Here is a 17,449-nt window from a genome sequence, read left to right as displayed (position 1 = left end):
TTCAAAATCTTGCAGGATGTTTTTCCAAAATGACATGTTACAGAAGTAGGGTAAGTCTGTTCATCTGGATCACTTGTTTTGACATAGAGAGCTCAAAAGCTTGTCTGCTTTCCTTAGACTGATGAAAGATTGCTTTTCCTTATGAAGATGCTTGCACTGCATCTTGAGGGCATCAGTGATATTAGTGTTACCATTATGATTACTGTAAATAGCTTAGATGTTTTCTGAAGATAAACTGCATTTATTCAAGAATAGGTATCTTTAAGGGAAGAAGTCATACAAGTGAATAGTAAAAAGAAAATAATTTGAGGAAGTCCATCAAATGCCACAAAATTTCATTGATGACGTGTTAGCTTTTTCTGGGTGAGAAAGACCTTTCCGATTCTCTTCATTATTGTGTGTCTGTCCTTGGTGGTTTTAATGTTTCTTCTCACTGTAAAGTTGAAAATGTTCGCCAAGGTGTTGAAGTTAAAGTGGTCGCTAGATATCTTGCTGCTATATCCTCTTTATAATCTCTGTTCAAAATGATTTGAGATTCTGTCCATGTGTAAGTAAATCCATAAATGCTCTTGGGAAGGCTGTTTTACAGCATCATCTAGATCCCTTTAAAGTAAAAAGCCCTTTTTAGATCATCCTTCTGTTGTAATTATTCTATTTTGGTAAGTTTGATTATATTTCACAGAAATCTCAAGCCTATTTATATTCTGTAGTATAAAGAGCTTTGAAGAGTGACACCTCAGTTTTATTGGATTTATATAGTACAAAACTGCATTGAATTGTTGGTGGCTTTTTATTGATGGGTATAATGTTAAAGAATAGAAAAATGCAGTATGATGTAGAGGATGTCAAAATGATTGCATGAAACAACGTGGATCTACCACTTTAACTGATGGTATTAAATGCAGCTGATAAATTGAAGCTGTAAGTTTGGGAAGTCTTGGAACAAATGCTGCTGGAAAAGGAGGTAAAAGAGGTTTGTGTACATTCACACAGACAATTTTGAAAATACCAGAAGCAGAACTGTAACTAAGAATTTACAACACACCACATTTAAACTGTAAGTAATCTCTGCTTTCCAGGATACTTGACTTCTCACACCTCACCAATTCCTAAAAATCTGTTGCCCAAAATGGCATTTGACTTACTAATACATTTAAAAACGTCAAAGCTATCTTTGGAAATTACAGAATCACAGAATTGCTCAGACTGAAAAGACCTTCAAGATCATGGAGTCCAACCTCATCCTAACCCTATTACCCTAGGTCTAATGACCCACCAGTAAACTATCTCCCCAAGTACCACATCCAATTTTAAAACATATTGAGGGATGGAGACTAAGCCACCTCCCTGGGAAGCTTGTTTCAGTGCATAGCGAAATGCCAGTATGCATATTTATATACATCCATACCAGGGGAACCATTTTATGAAGTTACAGAGCACATGAATACAAATTATTTGTTGTGCAGGTAGTTTATTTTTTATTGAATGTTGCATCTCAGGCCAAAATGTGACCTGCCTTTTTTGTTAATCTTGTGTTCTTGCTTATTGAGGAGCAGTGGTCCTGTGTGCTTTCAGTATGGTTGTTACATGTTGAAAAGAAACATGTTATGGGGTGTGCAGGCTTTCCTCTGTTCAAGTTGTAGGAAATAGATCTGTATGTCCTGGTCGAGACAAATAGAAGAGCTGGAAGACTTCATTTGCTGCAGTTCTAGTCTGGTTTGAGAAACATATGTAACTCCCACCTCTCCTTAAATCTTCTGAACATCATCCAGGTGGTGTGGTTCTGCATATTTAAGTTTTTTTTGTTCAGCTGCTTATGGAATTACCTCAATGTAACCTGCTAACGTTTGCATTTGTCTTTTCTTTCACCCCACAGTTCAGTTACTAATCTGTTTTCTACACACCCATCTTGTGCAATGGTCCCTTAAGCATGTTTGTTTTCTTCACTTTTCTCATGTCATTCTACTTTGTCTTGGCCCTCTCTGTGAGATGAGACTTCTTGCCACACACAAAATAAAGGCTTTTTTTTTTTTTTCTCCTTGTACCTCAGACTTGTTTTTTAATTTAATTTTGTTAATTTCCTTCAGTTTTAGCATAGAGTGTTTTGACTTCTTCAGTTGTGTGTTGGGGTGAGTGGTGGTGGTGGCAAAGGTGTGTGTGCAGATGAAACACTTTGAGGTAAATTGTATACTAGAAAGTATTTTTCTCAAATTCCATAAATAATGGATTTTTAAATCACTGTTAACACTGTACTATAGCAAGTCAACATACACTTCAGGTCATGGAAGATAATTTGTTGGTTTTGTTCTGAAACTTGCATAGATCTCCAAAACATGTGAGGTTTTGCTTCTTATCCAGGCCTGTGTTGTGTTAGTGTTCTCTTGCCTACTTCTTCATTTTGCTGTCCTCTTAAATTGTGTGATGTTCCAGTGCATTTCTCTGGATTATGTACTCTAAAGTAATAACCTCTCTGGAAACTGTCATACTTAGAGGCCTGGCAGAGGTTGATACTCTGTTCAGTTCCTAGCATAGTCTCCACTGTGACAGACAGATTACAGGCAGATTGGGAATGTATCAAACACAGCAGTATGTGTAGAAACTGCAATTTATGTGCCACGGGCATGTTTTGTCTACTCATGGGAAACAAGGTAGGATTTTTGAAGTTGAATCTCTGTAAATGAGAGATCCTGGATGATGAAAGAAAAGAAGAGCAAGCATGTAGATTAAAATTTGATAAAGACTTTTCATTATTGACATAGACATTTGGTTTTCAGATGGTTTTACATTGCTCCTTATAAGAATTGTGTGTTGTTTTTTTCCTGGTTATTTCCTCTGCTTGAATTTGTTGGCTATGGAAGAGAATGCTACTGAGAGGGAAGCTCACAAGAGCAGGGCAGGTTATATTGTGGGATGTTAGAAGGAGGTATTTGTTGGTTTCAAGGGATTTAAAGCTATTTTTGCTGTAGTGTCTCACTTGACTTTAAAGTAACTCTGTAAGAGATCAAGTATGGAAATGCACACCTGGACATAACAACTTAAAAAAATGGAGGCTACAATGGCATGACAATACCAAATACCAGACCTATACCTTGCAGGCAAGAATAATGTGGTAATTAAAGGGAGGTAATTAAAGGGAGTTCTGAATGTATATAAAAAAACCCCCCAAAATTGCTGTGGATTGGATTATGCTGAACCAGTGGAAATGTGTAGCTCTGTGACTATAGGATAATAAGCAAGAAAGCCACAATAAAAGAAACTGAGGATTTTAGGTGAGTCTTATGAGTACGTAATGTGAATTAATCTTATATAAGCTTTCACCCTCTAATAATAACATAGTGGATGGTATAGCAGCTTCAGATGGAGAATATGAATAAAGCTCTTTGTATGAAATCTGCATGCATTTGGCAATGCCTGTTGAACTCTTCTTCATGATGGTTTTAATATTCTGTCTGCTTCTATTCCCAAATCTTGTGGCTATTGGCTCAACTTCCAGTTCTGGATGCGCCAGAAGCAATTTTTTTTGTTTTGTTTCAGCAGGGTAAATTGAGGTGTAAAAGGCAAACAATTTGCTGATATTCCACAATGACAAGATCTTGCAGTTCCCTTTGGTGTGTTGTGGAATTGATGTCTGGACATTTGAATTCTGATATAACTTCTATTTACTGTTGAAATTATATCATAATTAGAAAAAATATATTGTGATTGCAAATTTGTTTCTGAATTTTAAGAGGGGATTGGGAAAAGACAGAATTGTTTTGTACAAGTTTTGTGCGATTTTCCCTTTAAGATTCTTCAGTCTAAGAAGCTCTTCCTGAGGAAGGAAGGTGTTAGTACTTTGTGCTGTTTAGTGAATAATATTGCAAAGAATACCACTTGGTTTCATTTTGTCACTACTTTGTCCCCTTCCTGACCTCTTTCAATTTTTTTTTCAATATTTCTTGAGGTGAGAGGGGTGCCAGGTGAGCTGACATCTTTTCTCTCTTGACATCTGATCCTAATGAAGTTCCTGTTTTTCTCCATAGATGCTGACAGTGATATTGTATGTTACCCGGTTCAGAATTTTTTCCTTTTTGATCTTGTTCCCTTCATTGCTAGAATATTTTTAATTAAAAACACTAGTGTTATAATTAAGCATGTGTATTGCCTACTTACCATGACAACTGTTGAAAGAAAGGTCTCCTGCAATGGTCTCTCTCAATGGAGAATGGAAAAAAGCAAAACTTGTCACATAGCAATAGCCAAAACCTTTTATTTATTTATAAAAGCTATATGTAAATCCGGACTATTGCAAGTCCAGATGTTGCTGTTGGGAAGCTGGGGGTACCTGTATTCCTTAGCTCTTAAACTGTCTTCAATTACTTTCCAATTATTATGTCTGTATTTTTAACAGAAAACAGATCACTTATTTGAAGAGCAAGCATTGATTCTTGGTGAAGCTTTGCAAGGCTTGGTTGGAGTACCAAAGAAAGTCTTTGCCTAAAAGTCTTTTCAGTGGCTGCTTTGGGTTTGTCAAGGTTAAAAAGCCTCATTTTTAAGGAAGTGTTTATCAAGAGAAATACTTTATAGATAGATGAATTAATAACTAATATATTGCTGATACGTGATTTTGTGGCATGGGTTGATAAAGTATAAGAAGCGTCAGAAAAGGAAGAGCCTGCCTTGATTCACAAATGATTCTGTTTTTTGTGTTCAGGTGATAAAGTTATACAAATAGGGCCAAATGGAACAAGGGACATCTAATTCATCCCTGGCAGAGGGGCAGGATGAGCTATGGCCAAATCAACTCTGACTAGACAGGTTCTCTAAAATGCTTGGGTAGATTCCATAATCTCCTCTGGCAATCTCTTCCTGAGCTCCACTAGCAGTACTCTTTCTACACATTGTATTTTTTTTAAGAGCTAACCTAAATCTCCTGTTAATCTCTCTTGTTACAGTTTAAGCTCTTCTTTGTTTTACTATTGCAGACAGGGAGAAATGTCTGTCCCTTTGTTGAAAATTTTTTTTCACATGCTTTTTCATCTTTCAGTAAATTGATATGTCACTCTGTATGGCTTCCCCAGGTTACAGAGGGAGATGTTATTTGTGCTCCAGTTTACAATTCAGACATGCTGCTATGCCTTATTTACTTCAATAAAACCAGAGGGAGAAGCAGTTAATTATTTTCATGCTGAACATTGCTTAATGAAGATCATGTACTGGGTAGGTACTCCTCTGTACCTGTTTCCACTTGATTTGGTTGTACCACAGAAACAACAGAAATATACTTGAATGTTCCTAGAACAGTGGATGAGACCATGAAACAGATTGAATAAATAAGCACAAATAGGTTTAATTAAACTGTAAATCTAAATTTTTTACTGCTTGTTTTGATGTTTGTTGCTTCATATAAAACTAATATTTTAAATGTTTTTTCCTATTTTTTTATCTTGTCCATCTGTTTTATGTTCATGCAATAAATGAAGTATAATTAAATATTTAAAATTTTCAGATTACTTCATCAACCACAGAATGTGCAGCAAGAAATAGGTATCACTGCCAGAATGCCAAAAAATACTGTGAAAATATGAATATTAACAAGAAACAGATTTTTCTTGAGAAACAAATAGCTGCACATTTTGAAGGAGAAGTTGAGCTAGATTGCCTCAAAATTCCAAATCGGGATTGGTTTTCGCTTTCAGTAATGCTGTGTTGTTCCATAATAAAGTTAAAGGACAGCAGTCAAAAAGGCTGTTAGATAAATCAGTAAATAACATGGGCATTCTAAGATGTGTGAAACAGCTCTGGGATACTTCCAGGTTGAGCATCTTTTTGATCTTGTTGGAAACTATGAAGTTGGTGTTATGCAGGGTCTGACAATGACAGGAGAATTTTCTATTATACATCATGATTTTCTAAGGAATATTTTTGCATTAATTTTAGAGGTCATGTTACAGATGTTACTTGATCTTCAGACAATTCTTGCTATCTTTCAAAACACTGTTCTGTTACTATAACATTAGATTACAAAGTTATTATTAGTTTTCTAGTTTATCTTTTGATTTGTAGTTTAATGATGCATTCCTCAACTTACCAGTGACATTTGACTTAGAGGTTTAAAAATCTATTAGAATTTTAGTAACTTGAGGACAGTTTCTTGATTCCTCTCACCAATTCTGGCTTGCCTCTACAAGCTTAAGGGACAAACAACATCACTCATCAAGTACTACCATTTTTGGTGCTGTCACTAGCAGAATGGCACAGCTAAGCTATATCAAATTCAGCTGGTTCACACATTTATGAGACAAAAGACTGTGTGGCTGGTTTTAGAATCTTCTGACTTTGAAATGTCTGTATACATTTGAGCATATTTCAAACTATTTTTATGGTGGAATTAATGTTTGACTGCTGCACATTGCAGGAATGTTAATATTAATTCCCCTGCTTTAAAGAAACGACCAGCCAGAAGTGGAATGAAGTTCAAGAGCAAAGAGAAAAAGTAGAAAGCTGTATACTACTGCCTCTCCACCCCTTGGTGGAAGTCTGGAATGAATGCTTATAACAGGATAAAACTAAACCCAGAAAAATGAAAACCATATGAAAGAAAACTAACTTCCAAACAATAGATTTCTGTAATTTTTTTGAGCAACATTTGTAAATTTGGTTTGAAGTCAGTTCCTAGAGTAGATGATATTGCTAAATATTTTTTATATATTACAATATTTATTTTTGGATGGCATCTTCATTTAAAATATGTAGCTGCTTTTGTGTGTTGACATAAAAGCATTATCCAATAATGTGAACAGATGGCTGTATGCAGTTTTTCTTAAAGAACCTCTGTAAATATGAAAGAAAATTTTATACTTTTAGAATTTAGTGTCATACATATGCCTGAAAGTAGAATGTATACTTCAGAATAGTTGTTTAATAAAATGAAATGTATTTAACATTGATAATGACATTGAGATAACTTAAAGTAATATTCCCTATGTGGTGAGGACCTAACAGCTTAAGTGGGGTTGGACTTGATGATCTTGTGAGGTCCCTTCCAAGCTTGAACATTCTGTGATTTGTTATTTCTTTTTAATGGTGGTTGTACTTGGTATGTTTATTGGAACTGACAATTTTTTTCTTCCATTCTGCCCTGACAGCTAAGGCTTTTTTTGGTCTTCTCTTACAGAAATAGAGTGTATGAGTTGTACTTGAAATAGTATTTCTTGTACTAAAATCTCGGATTATTCTAATATATGACCTTCTACTTGATCATCCAATAATACTAATGCATGAAGTTAAAAGCAATTGTGTATGAGGCCACAGAGCTCCTGTGGTTAGTTTGGATCTAGATCTGGAGTACCTTGCGTGCTGAAATAGTGGTTCACACTAATTTTTCGCTCCTTATCCAGGGTTCTCAGAATGTGTTATGAAATGAAAGTGGCCAGTTTTAATCGTTTGTGTCCTCAGTTTCTGGAAGTAGAAGTAAATCTGCACTACTGCTGTGCTGGTCAATTTATTTCAAGGATGGCTGTTGTATTCTGTGCTCACTCTGTGTGGATGACAGAGTTCCACTTGTGCTGTTTCATCTTCTGCTCTGCTTTGTCTGGACCCTCTATTTCATCTTTGACAGGTACCCAACTACTTTCTCTTAAGAAATGTATGTATTAAGGGGAAGCATGTTTTTTCACTGAAGAATAAATTGAATTATTTTGCTTCAAGCTCTGAAAGTCCTAATACCTAGTTGTGAGAGAACATGCATGTGCTGGAACATGGCTGTAAGTTAGTGTGAGAGGGCATGCTGTCCTTGCATAACAAACCTGAAGATGAGAAGCACCTGGATGTAAGCCATAACTTGTAGAGGTAGCCTGCCACCTCAAGTAGGTGTCCAAAGTGCAAGCAAACCTCATTATATCACAGTACAACACTGTGTTAAGTAAGCCAGAGAAGGGTCTTTAGGAGGTCTCTGTGCTTAGTCCTACCTCTTCTAAAGATTATGAGTCTTAGAAACATGCTGAAAGCTGTAGAAAAATATTTGTGCAGAGGTATCTTGCTTGACAAATATAGCCTTCTCTGGCAAAGTTCATTTTGGCTTGGTCAAGGTATTTTGATCAAGTTATATAGACCTAGAAACAATAACATGACTCATTTTTTTCTACGGTTCAACATTCCCTTTGCATTTCTTTGTTTAAAGCTTAAAACTAACAGCTTTATGAGGAAGTGATAAGGATGCCTTTATTTTTGTTGGGGCAATCCAGGTTGAAGGTTCTGAGTTGCCACACAGTGTGAATTGGAGGATATAAGTACCGGGGCCCTCCCTCTCCTGGCAGAAGCCTTTTTAAGGCTTTACACAAAGGGTTCTACAAAACATTGAACTAAACTTTTTTTTCCTAATGGGCTAAACAGGATGTAGATATAAATAATAATTCAATGTGAACTTATTTTGGTGAAGGTTTCTCACACACAGCTTCTTGATATTGAGAAGTGTGGTTTCCTTTTAGAAAGTTTTTTCATTAGTTTCTGGACAATGTTTAAGGTGAATTCATACAATTTTGAAAAAAAATAAATAGAAAAATTAATAAATCTTGTTCCAAGGTTTTTGTAAGTTCTCTATGGTAATAGCAATGTGGTTTCTTTTTTTGTAATTCAATGTTTTTGGAATGCATTGTTCTTAATAAAGAATTTTCTTAAATCTCAGAAAAACACGCAGAAGGGTTGAGCAAGAAGTTAATCGAGTACTATACATATCATGTAATTTTATTAACTGTGTGGATTTAGAACATTGCTATTCTGCAGGTGAAAATGTCTACTGAAAACTCTCCCCACAAAACTGCCTGCCCATCTAGTGTAACAAATGCTACTTTATTGCTTCAAAACAATTTTAGTTTTGTTTAAACGCACCTCTTTAGTAGCTTTTCTGTGATACATTCCTTATAGCCAAACTCTCTTGCTGACATGCACAGTCAAGGTAACAACAGGGAAAGACTGAAGACCACAGACAGAGATTAAAGGGTAATGGCAGAATCACAGAATCAAAGAAAGGCTTGGGCTGTAGGGCTGGAAGAAAACCTGAAGATCATAGAGTTCCAACCCCCCTGCATAGGCAGGGACACCTTCCACTAGGCCAGGGTGTCCCAAGCCCCATCCATACTAGCCTTGAACACTTCAGGGATGGGGCATTCACAACTTTTCTGGGCAGCCTGTTCCAGTGTCTCACTACTTCTGTCTATATGCTTGTCTGTATCTGTATCTTGGACAGACTGTCCACTTTGAAGGCAAATCATGATTGTTGCAACCTGAAGGAAAGAGCACAAAATTGGCTATCATGGAGTTGGTATACCTTTGTACCATCTTGTCTCAGTAGATGTTGTTTTTCCACCAGGACTACTGTACAAGACCTACTTCATTCATATAAGTATCTGAATAGAGGAGGAGCCAGGATCATCTTTTCTGTTAGTGCTGTTAAGCATTGTGTGTTGCCCTTTATATTTGCTTTGCTTAGTAATAAGAACTTACAAATTTATTTTTGCATGTCCCATGGGTCAGCTTCTGCTTCACTCAATCTCTTGCTTTGATGGTGTTGTTCAATCTTCTACTTCTTAAACTGTGTCTAAATTGAAGGCCTTTTGTAGTACTCAGGCTGTTTAGTCTGTGGATCAAAATTATTCTGCATTACTGCACCTCTACTCTGTATTTATAAAGGGGGAGTTTTTGAGACCCAAGAGGTATGTGCATACAGTGTGTACTCCTTCCTTTCCTTTTTAATTGTTGCTCATTTAGTGTAGACCCTCAAGTGCAGGGCCTTCTTTTCTTCACCCCCCCCCCTCTGCCCCTTTTTTTTCCCCTTCTTTATATGATCTATCTTAAAAGCCATTTTCTCGCATAATCCCCAAGTTGTGAGGCTCTTTCTTTTGTCAGCTGCTGACTGCTAAGAGTTCTCTGTGGCTCTAGTTATTATCTGTTTTTCTACCACATTTCCTGACTGAGAAAGAGTGTTCCTCAAAGACTTGTAGTGGTGTTGGCATGCTCAAAACATTGGCAAATTCTCCATTTTACTTTCTGAAAATTTATTGTTGCTTTCCTTTTCAGTATGCTGGGAAGCAATGTGCACACTGGACAGCTCATTTTACCTGCTTTGTGCCCTAACTGTGCAGCTTAGATGTTAGTAATACCCTCAAACTGCCATTTCTCAGTTTCACAGAATCTTTTGGGTTGGAAAAGATCATCAAATCCATCTGTGAACCTAGCACAGTACTAAGGCCCCCACTAAGCCATGTCCTTAAGTACCACATTTGAGCTGTTTCCTGATGGCTGAAGTAATTTAGTGTCACTGAAGTCTCATATTCTGTTTCATGGTAATATCTGAGTAAGAATAGTAGCATACAGGTTAATGCATTGAATACTTTAGTGATAATTTCCATCTTTTAGCCATGTCATAGTTACACTTTGGAAAATTAGTACCAGAAGCAGTGATGATGATTGTAAGCAGATTACTCAGCTGAAGATGATCTGTTTTTCTGCCTGAACCATTATTTTGGTTAATGCTTGTGCATAGCTAATTTGACTATGTCATATCACATATTGTTAAATCGCTGTCTGCTTTGGTTATCTTGCTGCTCAATGTGTGTGCTTATGACTGGTCACTAAAAATGCATCCTACAGAGGTGTTCCATCAGGATTGTATGCTTGTATACCACACAGATGTTGACTGATGGAATGACACACTATGGCTGTTAAAACATTCTTTACTTATAAAAACTTAGAAGAGATTGTCACCCACAATGTGTCTGGTTTCATGTTAAATTCCTAAGAAAAATCCTGCTAAGCTTTGAGAGTGATTATAAACCACTGGTTTCCTATGTGAAAAATGCTTGTGTGTGGAAATCCTCTCCCTTTCAGGACTGGGGTTGAAAACTGGGAGACTGTGGCCCTACTCTGCCCTTAGTTTTCAAGTGGATATTCCTCTGTTAAATTTGTTAGTTTCTTTTTCCTAAAGTGTTCAAGACTCTTGCATAAATTGTTGGAGAATTTAAAAGAAGCAAAGATTACCAGTCTCCTTAAACTCATACTGGTGTTTCTTGAGAAAATTTACAGGTTTGGTGGGTCTTTTATTTCTGTCTGTCTTCCAATTGTCCACTCCGTAGAACTGTTTAGCAAAAGTTTACATTACTATTGGTTAGGTAGCTTATCTCTAATTGCTATTAGCAGCTTGCTTCTTCCAGGTCAGGTGAATCAGTAACAGCTGCAATTTCTAGATGTAGGTGTAAAAGTTCACCCCCTTGTGCTGCATTGGCTGAGCATTTGCTACCAAAAGGTAGATAATTGTTCCCTGTATGACATAAATTGCTATTCTGAATTCTGCATGTATTAAATCTGGCTGGATATTGTTGAATCTGTTGAGTGATGGACTCTGGGCATAAAAATTTTAGTATGGGATTTTGTCTTTCATCAGGTGCTGAGTAAGTACACAGAAGTTGAATAGACTGTGGTGTAAGTTGTGATATCAATACAGTGTTTGAAAACTAATTCAGTGCAGGAAATGAGTACTAAATTGAGTTTTACAAAAACATGGTCTGACACAGTTTGCTATGTAAACCAATTTAGTTGTAAATCAATTTAGTTATATAAACTGTGCAACTGTACTAAAAGATATTTCCTAGACAGCAGTTCAATGCAGAAAGTTAATGGAACCCAGAAACTGGGTGATTAAAAAGGAGAACAGATTAGCTGGGTTCTAAAGGAGAAATCTGTAACCACTCAGAAATGTTTTGTGTTTTAGTGAATTTGAAATAAATGACTGCTGCAGTATGAATGCAGGCTTAACGACATAACTACATGTGAAGGCTAAAACCATGAGTTTGTGTGTATGTCTGTGTGTGTAGCTGAGCAAAATATTTCAGGGCTGTTAGCCTGACATGTGAATTGAGAATTGACAAAACTACGACAATTCTGGAAAATGAACTGCTGTCACTGTGTAAAGCTTACTAGCCCCTTCTTTTCTTTAGCAAAAAGCAAACACGGATGCCAGAAATGCAGCAGTGATGCAGTTAGATAAATAAATGTTCATACCCCTAAAGCGTGACAGAGCTCTTTTGCCATTTTCTCCGAAAATACTATGGAAATGAAATGTCTCCAGGTCTCTTGAAAACAAAAAACTGGTCTATTTTCAAATTGCTCTGAAAATGAGATTTTAGAGACCACTGCAGAATTTTGGCTCTTTTCTCAGAATAGTGACATTAAAGAAGAAAATGATTAATTTTTGTAGAGGTGATAAATCAGATGCTCCTGGATTATCTTTTTCAAAAACCAAGGAGACATTAAATTTCAGAGTTTTTTTCCCTTTTAATAAACATTGTACAATTTTTTTGTAGTATGTAGTAGCATCTTCTGGAGTTAAAAATCTAATGGCATTTGAAGGACTAACATTTATATGAGTCTTTAAGTCATATTTGCACTGAACAGTAGACATTTTATAGAGGAGACAATAAACCTCAGGTACTTACAGCAGAGCCTTTTGTAATATCTGAATATGTATGCATCAACTCTCCTTTGGGTATCTTCTCTTTCTACTGTATGCCACTATCAGGCATAGAAAGTTACATGGATATTTGTGTTTTGCTCTTCCTGCTAAAGCAGAATCGCAAAATATCTGTCTGTAAAAACAACCAGCTTTTATGAAGTTGCAGTCTATGAGTACTTAACCCTGTTTAGTATTTTCTGCTCTCTTCTGAAGTTTCTGCCCTCAAAAGTAACACAGGATTAAAAATAATAAAAAAAAAAAAATTAGCCTTCACTTTCTGGTTATGATCCCATGCAGAAGATAAAGAATACCTTTTACAGCAGTGTCTTTGTTACCAGCAGAGACATGTGTGTGTTCACAGTACTGATGACAGAACACTTCTCTGTCAATGTACTGGCATCTGATTTTTTCTTGTTCAGTAGGATCTATAGGCATGATTATTTGTACCTTTGATCTCGTTGGAATGGATGGAGAGAGGTATGGCTGCCCAGCTGACCAGATAACATATTGATTGTGTGCTTCCCTGTCTCCTGAGTGCAGGGTCAGCTGGTTTAGCTTCAAGCATTGTCTCTGACAACATACATGGCTGTCTCCAGGGAAGCAGGGAGATTCCACAGACTGCTGTGTGAGTGGCATTCTTCATCAGAAGATCCATACATCAGAATCTTCCAGACCATTAGAAACTTATCTATGCTGTTTTGGAAGCAGGAGTTACACACAGGAGACATAAGAACTGTCTGGTGGCAAAGTCACAGTATCACAGAATGTCAGGGGTTGGAAGGGACCTCTGACCTGAAGATCAACCTGTTGTCAAAGCAGAACCAAAATTAGCCCGGCAGAAGCCCAGGGTTAAAATACTACTTAATGCCCTTCTTCTTCCTTGTAAAATACCAAACCCTGCCATGTCAGTGACTGTCATCAAGGCTGTTCCCAACCCTAGTGTCCCAAACCAGACCTTCTTTATTTGTTGATACAGGGTCCAGCAGTGCACCTCTCTTTGTTGGTTCCTCCATTACCTGCATCAGAAAGTTAACACAAATTCACTACAAGAGCCTTTTGGACTGACTATGCCTGGCTGTGGAGGCTTTCCAACAAATACCTGGGTGATTGAAGTCACCTATAAGTACTCAGGAGTGTGATCATTAGGCTGCTTCCAGTTGGCTGTAGTTAAGCTAAGGTAGATTGGGAAAGTTCATCCTGCCTGATTTGCCTTCTGTGTTTCATGTGTGTTTTGGTGTAGTCTAATTATTTAATCATTGCTTTGTTTTCCCTCTTCCTTGCTCCATAGGACTCATGAGTCATTCATTGCACAGGATGGGTGGTGGTAATTTAATTAGATCCTGTTAACAATTGTGGAGAAAAACAGGTGGTGCTGCCTCATGTTCTTTTCTGCCATTGGAACACTTCTATGAAGGTAGACTTAGAACATACAAATGACCATACTGGAGCAGACCAAATACATCTCTTAGCCAGCAACGTGTTTTAGAGTAGCCATAAACAAATGCTTCTGGAGACGTAAGAACAGGAAAAGTGTATGTGCTACTGTTAGGTGATATCTTAAATGGATAAAATGCTCTTTTAAGTGCAGACAATTTTAGAGTTAGTTGTGGTTTATTTCCTAATTAAGGTATGCAGATGTTAATCTCCAAACATGTCCATTTTCTTCATTAACGCAGGCAGAACCCACAGCCTCCTTTGGCAATGAACTGGAGGTTCTTCAAGTGAACTACCATTTACATGATGAATCACCTCTTGTTCTTTTGAGGCTGTCTCTGATGTAGTGTACAGACTCTTAATCCTTGTACTGGAAGAGACAGTGTGCAGTTACTTGGTACTACCACCCTCTAGAACCTACTTAAAGCTTTGTAAATTTGTCAGACCTCTCCAAAATTCTGTTTTCCAGATTGAAAAACCTTTGATCGTGTAGACTGCTTCCTGAAGGAAAAGCTATTTTGTATTTTGATCATCTTTTTGTCCTTTTAGGAACCTTTTTCAGTTCTTTACAGATTTTTAGATAAGAGAAATAAAAAACCACAACAGTATTAGTTATAAACATGGTTAGATTGAAACATAGACTTATACAGTGGTTCAGTGATGTTCCTGTCCTTATTTCTAATATGATTTATTTTTGTAAGAGCTATTAAGAAGCAAGGTGCTGTTTTTATTGGGACTATTGTAACCCAAAATCTCATTCCTGAGTAATACAATACCCTCATCAGCAGGGGTAGAACTGGATTTGACCACTGAAATGGGGTCTTATAGTCCTTAACATTTGTTGGTAGTCAACATATTGTGGGGTGTGCCCCAAAAGGTCATGGGAGCCCAGCTAGTCAGAAGGTGTCAGCCAGTTGTAACCTTGCAGCTGCAGAAAAGTTATTAAATTAAAACTGAACATACAGTATGGAATTGTCAGTAGATAATAAAATACAGTAGATGGTTGTCTGATCTCCTGCTTCTGTGCTGCAGGAAGGAGGAAGCACAGAGTGATGGAAATGGAATGGATAGGAGGAAGGAAAAAGAGAAATGGAGATTTCCTTCTATTAGTAGCCATACTCCCATACTTATGTTCATCTTGGCATCTTCCCAGGGAGTAATCTAAAAATATTTTTATTAAGACAGTAGAGTACTTTAAGACTTGTACTGTTCCAGTACTGCCATGTGTAGTACTGCCAACTGTTTTACCACATGCACAGATGGAGTTCTTCACTGGTTTATTTAGAATACCTGAAAACTTACCATAACTAGCAAAGAAAACAGAAAAGGAGGAAGGAAAGGGAAAAATAGCTATCAGTCTAGGGAGCATAGTTTGTAGGAATGATCACGAATGCACATGTACATATTTATAAAATGATCTTTTTTCACTATTGCTTGCCTGTCTGGGACAGTTTTTTCATTGGCAGATGAGAACTTTATTCAGAGGGTGGCTTTTTGGATCTTTTAGTATCAGCCACATAACTGACAGTACAACAGGAAAAACAGGGAAGTGTGTAGACTTCATGCAGCTATAGAAGAAAATAGCTTTTTTGCTAAGTCCTAACATCATGACTTCTTGCAATGTTTTTATATGTAGTTACTAATCTAGTTCAGCATAATTTTCATCTCCTATGTAGGCAGATTCTGTCTGAGTAAAGAACAGAAAGGTCAAATGCTAAATTTTACTTTTCATTTCATGCCCTAGTAGTTCTTATTTTCCCAGTGATACCTGCTTTCGCCCAGGCTGTGATGGATGTTGGTTGGACACTGTACCTTAGAATGGATGGAGCTCAAGATGATGACTCAGATGTAGGGTTGATATGTTACTATTGCTGTTTCTGGATGTTGGACACTGAGGTCAGTAACCAGGTAAGATGGGGAATTGTTCCAAACACTGGGAATCTGTTTAACAGTTTCTGTGTGGGCTGGGAATATAATACCCAGTAAGTGGTAAAGCTGTAAAAAGCTTCTTTTAGGTATCAGTAATTAAACTGGTTATGCAGTAGTTCCTTTTTGTAAGCCTTCCTCAAACTGCTGAGAATTTCTTTGTAATGGAAATGTTTTGTTTTCAAGGTCACTTTTAAAGGTTGGTATTTATGCAGTCCCTTCCACTTTTTCTTCAAAATATGAGACTCCTGTAACTTACAGCCATCTCAGATACTTAACTGTTTCTTGAATGCTTGTTAGCATTCACTAAGGAGACTGGAGAGTTATCAACTGTTTCATCTGCCAGTTTGCATTTAAAGAAATCAATATATACCACGAAGTTCCTAGGGTTTTCAAACTTTTCTGTTATTTTTTTCCTTATGATGGTGGCTGTTCAAAGATGCTGTCAGCTTACAGATTAGATTTGCTGCAGGACTTTGGTCAGACATTAAATTAGCAGCTAACATTAATACAAAGGGAAGGTTAAAGATGTCACAAAACTTTGTTTTCCATTGAAGCTTGATAACTGCATATAGTGTTATGCCACAGTTAAGGATGGAAAAGATCTTGGGGTCTTTCTTCTGACTTCTCAGTCAAAGCAGAGTAAGTAAGGAGGTCAGACAAGGCTGCTCAGGGGCTTATGCAGTTTGTCTGGAAAACCTCCAGAACCAGAGACTACGCAGCACTTCTACACAATCTGTGCTCCTGCAATACTCTCTCTACAGGAAGAAATGTTTCAGTTTTTTCTTTTTCTTTCTTTACTTCCAGTCTGAACTTGTCCTGTTTCAGCTGGTGTCTTTCATTCAGCCACCATAACAGAGCCTGGCTTTGTCTCTTCTATAGGGAGAAGGCTGCTCTGAGATGCTTCCAAAGCCTTCCCTTCTTTAGACAGAAGAAACCCTGTTCCTTGGGCTCCCTTTGCAGGGAAGGTGCTCCAGCATCTGAGCATGCTGGCAGGCCTCCTCTGGGGTCACTCCAGTTTGGCAATGTGCTGGACTGGGGAGCTGAAACCAAAGGACTCAGTATCTTGTCTGGGTGTGGTCTAAGAAGTACTGAATCAAGGGGGATCATCACTTCCCTCAAGTTCCTGGTAGAGTCCCTTCTATTGTTGTGCTGGATGCTGATGGTCTTTGCTGCTGCCAGCTCCAGGATGGCTTCTGTGCAGCTTCTGTCCACAGCTGCTGCCCAGGAAGGCAGCCTGGACCACCTTGAGGTTCTTGACTTCCCAAAGTCAGGTCTTGGCATTTCTCTGTGCTGAACTGCACAAGACCCATTCTTCCACTCCGCCTAACTCTGTCTGGGTGGCAGCCTTACTCTTCAGCACATTTTCTGTTTCCCCCAGTTCATCTTCAAACTTGACAAACTTGACTCCTCAGAGGAGTCACTGTCAATTTTTTTTTAAGCAGGACAGGTCGCAGGTTGGGCCGCTGTGGTTCTCCACTTGTTACTGCAGTATGAGTATGAGCCATTAACTGCTTTCTCTAAACCAGTCATCCAACAAATTTTAACCCAGCTAAGTTTGCCACCTATGTGGCAAACTCTTTCCTCTTTTAGAGGTCTTGC

General features: G+C 37.6%; 1 protein-coding gene across 5 annotated transcripts in view; it reads left to right on the top strand.

Annotated features, from left to right (window-relative positions):
- The window catches only part of ARL15 (ADP ribosylation factor like GTPase 15), a 213,162-nt gene that overhangs the window by 17,428 nt on the left and 178,285 nt on the right, over window positions 1-17,449 (top strand). The window contains exon 1 of one of the 5 annotated variants that reach the window (XM_030467920.1): window positions 15,680-15,829. The exons of the other annotated variants lie outside the window; for them this stretch is intronic. Coding sequence (XP_030323780.1) covers window positions 15,710-15,829 — 120 coding nt within the window. The 5' untranslated portion in view covers window positions 15,680-15,709. Of the gene's footprint in view, window positions 1-15,679; window positions 15,830-17,449 lie in introns of those variants that run through there. 5 annotated transcript variants of the gene reach the window in all.

Source organism: Calypte anna, chromosome Z (genome assembly GCF_003957555.1).
Source record: "Calypte anna isolate BGI_N300 chromosome Z, bCalAnn1_v1.p, whole genome shotgun sequence".
Taxonomy (NCBI): domain Eukaryota; kingdom Metazoa; phylum Chordata; class Aves; order Apodiformes; family Trochilidae; genus Calypte; species Calypte anna.
This window is presented reverse-complemented; position numbering and strand designations above follow the sequence as displayed.